The sequence below is a fragment of the Eucyclogobius newberryi genome, unplaced genomic scaffold (genome assembly GCF_026437365.1).
Source record: "Eucyclogobius newberryi isolate DKJ021-1_F unplaced genomic scaffold, fEucNew1.0.hap1 SCAF_14, whole genome shotgun sequence".
NCBI classification, from domain to species: Eukaryota; Metazoa; Chordata; class Actinopteri; order Gobiiformes; family Gobiidae; genus Eucyclogobius; species Eucyclogobius newberryi.
Genome location: NW_027315768.1, coordinates 7,947,672 through 7,958,165, shown reverse-complemented (window position 1 = coordinate 7,958,165; position 10,494 = coordinate 7,947,672). Strand labels below are relative to the sequence as shown.

The 10,494-nt window shown below is 40.5% G+C and overlaps 1 protein-coding gene across 1 annotated transcript in view; it reads left to right on the top strand.

Annotated features, from left to right (window-relative positions):
• The first annotated feature begins 1,079 nt into the window (after window positions 1–1,079).
• sestd1 (SEC14 and spectrin domains 1) overlaps window positions 1,080–10,494 on the top strand; it is a 33,826-nt gene continuing 24,411 nt past the window's right edge. The window contains exons 1-5 of the mRNA XM_072444252.1: window positions 1,080–1,335; window positions 6,167–6,236; window positions 6,307–6,415; window positions 7,017–7,107; window positions 7,796–7,909. Coding sequence (XP_072300353.1) covers window positions 6,167–6,236; window positions 6,307–6,415; window positions 7,017–7,107; window positions 7,796–7,909 — 384 coding nt within the window. The 5' untranslated portion in view covers window positions 1,080–1,335. The remainder of the gene's footprint in view (window positions 1,336–6,166; window positions 6,237–6,306; window positions 6,416–7,016; window positions 7,108–7,795; window positions 7,910–10,494) is intronic.

Below are 10,494 nucleotides of genomic sequence, written 5' to 3'. Positions count from 1 at the left end.
TACGTAAAAGTCTGAACATGCTGCCCAAGACCTAAGGTTAAATCCATTCAGAATTAGTTCTAATGCCTCACGCTTGTTTCCATGGAAATGTTGTTCCTTTAGCTATAATGTTCAGCTATGGCATAAAACCCCCAGAAAAATATACATAGGCTATTTTTTCAATGCACAACTTTGCTTATACTATATGAGCACTATCATCATGATTTAAGCACACAAAGCCCCTCTGTGCAGGCCCCTCTCTACAGTCCCCTCTCTGCAGTCAGGGGCCACGTGTTGTGTGTTGCCCTGCACTGCAGAACTACAACAGTAGAGGGCAGTAACACCGCACACACGATCCAAAGCCAAAACACATGAAGACGAGCAACAGCAGCAGAGTCTTTGACAGAGGGAGATTACAGCCTTATTGTAAAGAGAAATAAATGTGGGTAAGACAGGGATATGATAGGAATATATGTGGGTATTGTCAGTCTTATAATAATTTATTACGGTGCTATTGTATTTATTTTTCTAAATTGTGTGAACTTGACCAGATCTGTGTAAAACAAACAACCTCTGCAGCGAGAAAGATCCGTGTTTCTAAATTTGCATGCACTTCAGGTTTGAGCTGTGTCATCACTTAAATTGTTCAGTTTGCCTGATGTTAAACCAGTGGAAATGCTATATACTAAAGCTAGCACCATTTAAAAGTATTCTGTATTAATGCAAAGAATTCTGTGTTAATGCAGTTACCAGTAGCGATCCAGCTGCCTGTGTTTTATTGTTATGTTGTGTTATACTGTGTGTGAAGTAACAGTCTATACTTTTTTACTATTGTTGTTGTTGTTGTATATTTTATGCTGCACCTTGGCACTGAAGGAAATCTAGACACAAACATAAAGTTATTGACATTCGATCGCTCTATAATATTTCTCAAATACATGGAATATGTATGTCTGTATTCTCCTGTGTACTTGTTTATTAGCATAATTACTTTATATTTAGTTTTCAGTTCATTATCCCACATACGCTTGTTCATTGGCTCTGAGCTCGTCACATGACCAGGCTAACGCTAGCTTGAGGACAGGCTCGTGCTCATCGTCTCCTCTGGTAAACAGTCTCTGATGAAGCAGCAGCAGCAGCGAAAGGGGAGTCCACTCTCTCTTCTGTACTGAGCGGGTCCTTTCAGGATTTAGCCCGGTTCTGTGGCTCAAATCTGCGCCTTTGCTCCCGGAATACTGGGAAAAACTATCTCCAACCGGGCGCGACGGATCGGGCAGTGAGGAAAAACGAAAAAAAGGGGGAAAACGTGGAATACTGTAGCCGAAACGACAGCTCCAATGCAGGCAGACTGGTAACGTAAGTCTTCCCTAGTTTGATATCATTCATTTATGGAGTTCGTATTGATTTGTGTGCGGTTCGTGGAGGTTAAAAATAAAAGCCACTCGGGCAAAAAATGTAGGTCATTGTGTCTGTGGGCCGAGCCGAACCGCGCCGAGTCGAGCCGAGCGCAGCCGAAGGGAGTCTGCTGCATTCAGGGCCGCAGAGGAGCACAGCCTCATCATCATCTTCATCACACCACGAGGGTTAATAACACACACATATATATGTATAATCAGGTTTACACTTTTAGAAACGATTTAGTTCACTTGAGTCATGGTTTAGTTCCGTTAAAGTTCTGGGTTATTTAGATTTATTTGACTAAAGTTTGTGCACCAAAACATTCTATATTCTGGAATGTGAACCATAGTTGGATTTCAGTGGAGGAATTGGGATTAGCCTTAAACAGTTACAGAAACTCCACTATAGTTTGTTTATTGTTTATCTATTTTATCTACAGCTTTATTACATAGGTCAAATTTTAGTGTTACAATTATTGTGAGAGAAAAACATTATAATTTAACAATTATTCACAATGTCTCAAGTTTGTGACCAGCTTTAAAAAAATAAATAAAGTACATTTGACAAAAACAGCCAGATAAAAAAGTACTTTGTATTTAGATCTACTTTTGAAATCTATAAACTGAATTAAAAGCATTTAATTTTGCTTCTAAATTTGTCATGATTATTAGTTTTTAGTTCTTACAATTATATTGTGACACAAATAATCATGATTATCTATTAACAGAATAATCTTGACATCCAATTTACCACACATTACATTTTTGATACTCAAATCAAATTTTTAAGCACTAAAATATTATTTTCCCATCCTTAGTATTGGAATGGCATACTAACTTACAGCTCTAACACTAGAAGTTTGAAATTGTTTGGTAATTTTTGTTATAAAGCTTTAAAATATGATAATTTTAGTCTGATTTCAGTCAAATATTGATTTGGATCTGGATTAGGTTTTTAGAAAAGCTGCTCCATGTTGTCCTGGTTTAGTTCTGATATCGTTTAATCGGTTGTTGGTCCTGACTGGTTTAGTTTTAGCGAAGCTGGTCTAGAATGACTTTGATCTGGTCTTAGTTTAGAACAGATTTGATCCTGGTTTGGATCGTGCAGCCCAAACACTGTAAATATTAAAGTGCGTATGTCAGGTTTTCTCATTTATCTGGTGTCTTTATACCTGTTGTACATATAAATGATATGACACCAATCAAGTAGCTATTTGTGGAGAAAAGTTCAAAAATCTAGAAAATGACAGGTAGTGACATCACACCAGAGACACTAATTCCAATCCAAAGTTTATGCAGAATTTACACAAGATTCAACTTTTTTGACTCTTTAAACATAAACTTGACAAAATAAAGGTGCTCTCATATATTTTTATTTGTCAAATAAAACAAACTGTGATATTAGATGAGTTTTGGCCCAGGTAATTTCCTATCGTGATGTCATCAATTACAACCAGGAAGTAAAATTTATAAACCTAAAAATGTGCTATTCTGGGATAAAATTTGTAAAAAAGAAAAAAACACAATTTTAAAATATATTCATCTTAACTGCGTTTTAGTTCAATGAGTAATCCAAACTGTCACGGCACTTTAAGGTGAGACACTTTGTTGGTCGAAATTATGTTTTATTTAAAATTGTCCCTCTGCGTGTCTGTGGCCCTTGATGAGAAAAGTACTAAGACAGTGGTTTCCTTTTTGTCAAGGGTCCCCCTGAACCTAAACTTTGCCTCACCCATGCTGCCTCACCTATGCTATGCTTTGTCCTAGTTTCCTGGTTTGAGCCCAGTTTAGTCCTGATATAGTTGGTTTGGTCCAGTTCTAGTCCTTGTTTGGTTCCTTGTTTGGTTCCTTGTTTGGTCCCTTGTTTGGTCCCTTGTCTGGTCCCTTGTCTGGTCCCTTGTCTGGTCCCTTGTCTGGTCCCTTGTCTGGTCCCTTGTCTGGTCCCTTGTTTGGTCCCTTGTTTGGTCCCCTGTTTAGTCCCTGGTGTGGTGTGTGTAAGTGTGGTTAGTGTGAGACCATGGTGTGAACGCACAATGACCCCCCCCACACAGTGGTTCTCAAACAGTTAACACCAAGTGCCAGCTGAGAAAATATTGGTCTTTTCGAGTGCCACTTGGTCTAAATGGGACTACTAACCCTAACCCACAAAAAAGCGCACCAGATTATTAAGCGCACCATCAGCTATCTGTGTACCATGTGTGCTGGTCCATACATAAAGCGCGCCGGACGATAAAGCGCATTAAGATAAACAAAACAGACGGATAAGTCCGAGTCAGTTGAGCTTTATGAAACGCGTTCAACTCATCCAGATCAACATTGTTCAACATCAAAACACACTCTGCTATCGCTAACAGAAACGTTAGCATATCCAAATCAATTCTCAGTCAAGATCACTTGTAAACACGTAAAATACAAACACAGAACACACTCTGCTACCGCTAAAAGACACGTTGGCGTATTCACAACAACTCCCAGCCTCGTTCAGTTGCAACGCGTAAAATACAACACAGTCTGATATCGCTAAAAGACACGTTAGCATATTCACAACTCCCAGCCTCGTTCAGTTGCAACACGTAAAATACAACACAATACACTCACTTTTTCAGTTCATTCCTCGCCATCAAATCCTTCAAATGCGCCAAAGTACATCCCGCATAGCTATGACCAGACGTCCCGATTTACCTGGGACAGCCCCGATTGTTTACGTCCCGTTTCCCGGTTTAATGTCTGCTGGGGCGCATAATGGTAAAAGCAGCCAAAGCGCCGATAGTGCTCTGTGCTAAAATCTCTTTGGTCATGTGATCCCGCGTCTCGGACCCACGCGGCAGTTCAGTGATGATTCCGGCCTTTTGATTCCCACAGTTGACTGATAGTTTAGCCCGTAAGCGCATAATATAAGAGTTCCAATGGTCTCTAGGCAGCAGCCATCTTGGGCCATCACCGGTAGGTGTCTGCGTTGTGCCTGCCTGAAAATGTTGTTTACGTTTTGACAAAGTGTCACGTGTGCCGCGTGCAGGTAGACTACTATTCCCAGAATGCTTTGCAAATATGTAGTTGGGACTTCCGGTTCTGGAGTACTATAAGTCTAGTCGCGTCTCGTGTCCCAAATCTTCTTTATACACCGTGTACCACACAAAATATCGTGCAGGACACTCTGTCCACTCTGGAGAGCAGCTTTAGTGACAGACTGATCCACCCTCGCTGTGTGAAGGAAAGGTTTCGCAGGTCTTTCCTTCCTGCTGCTGTCAGACTTTATAACAAACACTGCTGGCCCTGAACATGTGCAATACTGATGTAACCATGTGCAATACCTGTAAATAAGAGTGTTCTATTTTGTTTGTTTTGTTTTGTTTTTATTCTGTTTACTTACCCGCTAATAGTATTACCTATTACCTAGTCTTGTGCTAGCTATTTTTACTTTATTTAATTTTTTTCTATTATCATTATTTTATTATTATTCTTATTTTTATCTTTTTATTTTTTATTCATCTATTTTATTTTATTTCCCAAGAGTTCTATTAAGAGCGTGTGTTTTTTTTAAAACTTCCTATAATCTGTCCTTTCCTCCTGTTCTACTGCGTTGTAACAACGAAATTTCCCCTTGTGTGGATATTAAAGGATTATCTTATCTTATCTTTCCTCCATCTGATGTCAAAAAAATGTCTGAAGACGTTTGTGAGAAATACTTTATTATAAAATCCTTTACATATAACATAGTTGTGACTAATGTGATGTGAGGATAATTCACTCATGCCAATGTAACAAACACCTGAAAATCATTGGTTTAACTGTAGATTGAATTGATTCATAATGATTAGAATCACAATACACAATCTTAATAAAGATTTGGACTTGTTACGATATGGTTAAAGCTTTCTGAATGCAGATGTACAGTTAATGTGAGGCTCGACTGGACCTGGAGCTTTGTAAATCTGATAAAAGTCTCTCTTTCTGAACATGATCTTTGGTAAATCCAAAAATGATCAAAACCCTGATAAAGTTTAATGATTGCTGCTGACACTGTTAGTTTCGATGTGATTCCCGCCGCCATCACCGCAGTGTCGAGTTTGTGTTGCATGCTGGGATAGCTTTGTGTGGCATCATATTTATCGAATATCTGTGGGTTTCATAATAGCTGTAAATGGCAGTTCTAGGTCATGGACACGTGATCCGACCTTGTTTTCACGTATTAGCATCAGAAAAGGAAAACGTTCCACTATTTATTTTTCCCTAGTTTCCTTTGGGAGAGTAAATGCCGTTTCACTTCAGTTCTAGATGGAGCTGGAAGTCAGATATTGGCTCTTATTATTCATTGGCAAATGTAACAAACGTATAAACAACAACCGTTTGTTTTCACTGTTTACAAAGCTCAGAAATCATGTTGTATTTTGCAGCCTCATTAAAATTAATGGGATGAATCGTGTTTGCACGAGTACCAGGCTGTTTTAAACACTTCTCTCATGGAAGGGATTTATGAAAGTGATCGATACTAGTTTTTGTGCTCGTCCTCTGATCTGAAGGTCAGCGGTTCGAGTCGTCGTCCTCGTCCTGGTGGAGCGGTCAGATCCACTGACCCACTGGTCGGTGGTTTGATCGCAGCTCCCACAGATCTCGTTGTGTTCCTGGGCAAGACACTTAGCATGCCTCACCCCAGTGTCTTTGTTCACTAGTTTGTGAATCATGTAAAACACTTTGAGTGCCTTTAAGGTAGAAAAGGCTTACATACATAAATGTGACTATTTACCATTTTTATCATTTCCGAGCCCTAAGACTCATTTCTGTTTGTGTAGATGTCTCACGTTTCGATGGAAGCCACCACCATGCTCCCCATCCTCAGGAAGAAGCTGGCCTTCCTCTCAGGTACTGTACAAGCCCAGATCAGTTCAGAATGTCCATAAATATCATAACTGTAGCCACATTTTGTGTCCAGGGGGTAAGGACCGGCGCAGCGGCCTCATCCTCACCATCCCTCTGTGCTCAGACCAGACCAGCATGGAGGAGCTCAGTGCCACGCTGGACTACCTGCTCAGCATACCCAGGTAATGCCAGGCATGCATCCCACTAGGTACCAGATTTATGGTAACAAATAAAACCTGCAGGCAGTGATGAAAGGCCCTCAAATAAACCCTGTCTTTACATGTGATTCTGTATTGCAGCTGCTATTGTATAAACCTTTGAAAAACAGGTTTCATTCACAAGTCATTATGTGCAGCTCATCAAAATATGCTCCACTGAGTCTGTCTAGATCTGACCATGTTTGCAAAAGTACAGTCTGTTTATGCTTTCAAAATGGCTTCTCAGTTTGGAGTCCGTCAGGTCAAAACCTTACCTAAGTATGAGGCCAAGATCTTAGACATCTTCAGTTTGAACTGAAATGTGTGGAGTCCTATATGACTTAGGGCGGGGCCATAATATACTTTTTTGTCTATCTCGAGAGGTTCTATGTATCGACTAAGTTTCATCTGTCTATGGCGATATCAATATTTCCAGAGAAGCACCACTTCTGTCTTGTAACAACAACGTACTTTAAATTGACCTCTAACTTTGTGCAAAATGTCATGAGTTTTATGCCTCTCGGCTTCAGTTGCCAGAAAAGAGACGATGCACATGACATTTTTCCGTCCGTGTTTGTCTTTTCAGTGACAAGTGTAAGGCTCGAGGCTTCACAGTCATTGTGGACGGCCGCAGGTCTCAGTGGAACATCGTCAAGACTGTGGTGCTGATGCTACAGGTAACCCACGGCAACCACGGAACTAGGCAGGATCATTCTTCCATCACGTCTATCTTCATGCGCCATAATTAATTACTTTTAATCACTTTATTCGAGCTGAAAGCCAAATATATTTGGTTTTAATTGGAAAATATAAAATCAAAATTGAATACTGTTAACACTTTTTTGCCACATTGCCCGGCCTCGGTTTGATGGCCCTTGGGCTGAAAATCCAATTTGTTTCATAACACAAAAAGAAGTGAGCATCATCAAGTTATGAAATTAATATGCTTTAATTGATCCCATTATAATTATGGCTGCAACAATTAATCTTAACTAATTGTGACTATAAAAAATAATCATAGTGATATTTTGATCATTGTAATCATTATCTGGACAAAACACACATATGAAAACACCTTTTGTAACGAAGACCGTGGCATCATTAAAACAAAATGTCTGGGTTTCATCAATAATACGCTCATTAATAAATATTATCTGCACTGCTGTAATCTACACTGGGGCTGCAAGATTAATCAAAATCAAACTGACGGCATCTTTTGGGCATGGCGGGTGCCGGCGGCAGCAAAAGCCCTCAGCGAGAACACTGCTCTATTCTGTATGAAAAGTGTAGTTTAGAGCTGTACTTAAAATTAAAATTAAAGTTAAAAATGTGAACATTAACACTGATCTTGTCGTTTGTCTGTAGAACGTGATCCCGGCCGAGGTGTCCCTGGTGTGTGTGGTCAAGCCGGATGAGTTCTGGGACAAGAAGGTCACTCACTTCTGCTTCTGGAAGGAGAAGGACCGGCTGGGCTTCGAGGTGAGGCCTACAACGTGCAAACCGTTCTGCTTTCTGCTCTTTTTTTGTGAAATGCTGCCCAGAGACGGCAACAGTACACTGGTTTATGAGGCAGAGTGAACAAACCCACGCTCTGATCATAAGACCGCTGTATTAGATGATTATTAGACCTGGAGCTGAGGCGCTTCTCTCATTTTAACCTTCTTATGATTTCTGCTGCTGTTGATTCTGCTCCAAAAATGATGAAAGAAGAAGCTTTTCTCTGCTGTACTCTTCTAATATGATCCTTGTGAATGATTCTTTGAGTTTGAAAAAGAAACGTGTGCTCGCTGGTGGTGTAGTGATTGAAGACGTTGCACAGGTGTTGCTGTTAGTACCTCGGCCTCGTGCAGGCTGCGAAATAGACGGGGGCCCGGGGCCCGCAAGCAGTTGAATCTCCGGCGGGCCCTCGGTTTGAAAAACAAGATTTAACTAGTAATTTGGCCATATTCTGGGCATTTTCATCGCTTAAGTTTCGTTTTGACAGACACGCTTCTCATTGGCCGAGCGGTCTCCGTGATGTAATATCGATGAAAGTGGGCATCTGATTGGCCGCTGCGTTCGTGTTGCGTTCACGTGTCCTCGGAAATGCCCGGTCTAATTTTCGGGGCAATGTATATATGTTAGTAGTTTATTTTGTAGGACGTGATTTCATATAATCCACAAGATCTCCTTTAAGAAACATTATTATATTGAATTAAACAGTTTTAAAGATCATGATCTCTGGTTTATATGATTCAGTATTTGTGCTCTTCATAGCAAATAACAGATACAAGTACTTTAAATTGTTTTACATGCTAATAACCAGGTTTAAAACAACACATTTATCTTGTTCTTATGACGCCGCGTGCGCTTGTGGGCCCCTGAAATTGCTTGGGGGCCCTCCAGGCCCCGAACTTGGAAAATCTATTTCTCAGCCTGTCTTGGGTTTCATTTGCCGAATGCCTCTACGCTCTCTTCATATCGTGCTCCAGCTGTTCTGTCCAAGTAAAAGCCTTGGAGCTGGAGGGTTTGGACCTAAACTTCAGGAGCATTTGTCTGATTTATGCCCCGATGTAGCTTCTCCTCAACAAGTCTGGGGTCTGCGCTTTTGTGTCGTGTTAAAAAAAAAAAAAGAAAAATTCTAAAGTCCTGTAGTGTGCACCTGGTTTAAGTCGATCAAAATGTGTATTGGTTTACACATTTTTGATTGGAACAGAAAGTAGAAAGCCTTGAGTGAGTTTGCCGCTATGGATGTGAAGAAGAGTTTTGTAAATGTATCACTCAGTATCCTTTTTTTATATAAGAAGACACTGTTTACTTGTACATCTTTGCATACATATTAGTTTTGTGTGAAGTTTTGTGAGTTTGTGATTGCTGGTGCGCAGTGTGGGTCAGATAAACGCGATATGTAACGGCTAGTGCCCCCACCACACCCCCTTTTTAGTCGATTAATCCAGTGGTTCTCAACCTGGGGGTCCACAGATGATGTGGGGAAAATTCTAATTGTATCCAATGTTCTTTCTTTTCTTCTTTCTTAAGTAGACTTCAGCCCTACATCATCACTCAAAATGGCACCCTTTTGGAGATTATCAGGTGTTCTCCCAAAAGTTAATGTTTTTTACTGCTGGAAAAACCTTCACTCTTACTGGAGCCGCCATCATAAAAGTGTAACAATGAAATGCACCTTCATGGACACTCATGAACTCCACTGTTATAGATATAGATATGTCCTTAAACAGTTGTTAGCAGGTGTTTATGGTTTGTAGAGCAGCTGTTCAATTGCGCTCCACACCTCATGAATCACATCAGGCAGGAATCTCCCACAGCTGTGAGTGTCCTGAACGCACCACCCACGTTTACTAAAATTATGTTTAGATTAAGTAGAATAACAAGTCACATTTTTAGCTCCTCAGATTCAGCCTTGATGCAGCAGTCTGGAGGTTCAGAAGTGTAGAACACGGCAATTTCTAATGACTATGTTGTTTTAAAGTATCATGATACACATCTCTGAATCGATACATGTATTGCCAAGACTTCTGTCACGATACATCACGATATCGATATATTGAGCACAGCCCCTCCACACGCCCATACTGTAGGTGGAGGAGAACACGCATGTCTCCTGAACGCACCACACGCCCGGGCTGTAGGTGGAGGAGAACACGCATGTCTCCTGAACGCACCACACGCCCGGGCTGTAGCTGGAGGAGAACATGCATGTCTCCTGAACGCACCACACGCCCAGGCTGTAGTAGAATGGGCCCATTGTGAAAACAGTCCCGCAAAAGCCAGTCGAGTGCCACTTTATTGACCACTAAGTCAATGACTCAGATTTCTGTTTGATCTACTAAGAATTATTTTATTTCAGAGTTTCAAACCAGTTATATAGCTTATGTCAGTTTTGATACTTTTCTAAGGCTGGATACAAAATGTTTTTCCTATGCCAGATTTTCAGTACCAGAACATTACTCTTGTCGCAGTGATTATGCTCTAAAACCATGTAGTGTAATAAAGGGCATATTCTATAAACAAGAGTATATGCTATAAGTTAAAGGAGCACTGCATAGTTTTTTTTCTGGTGGATG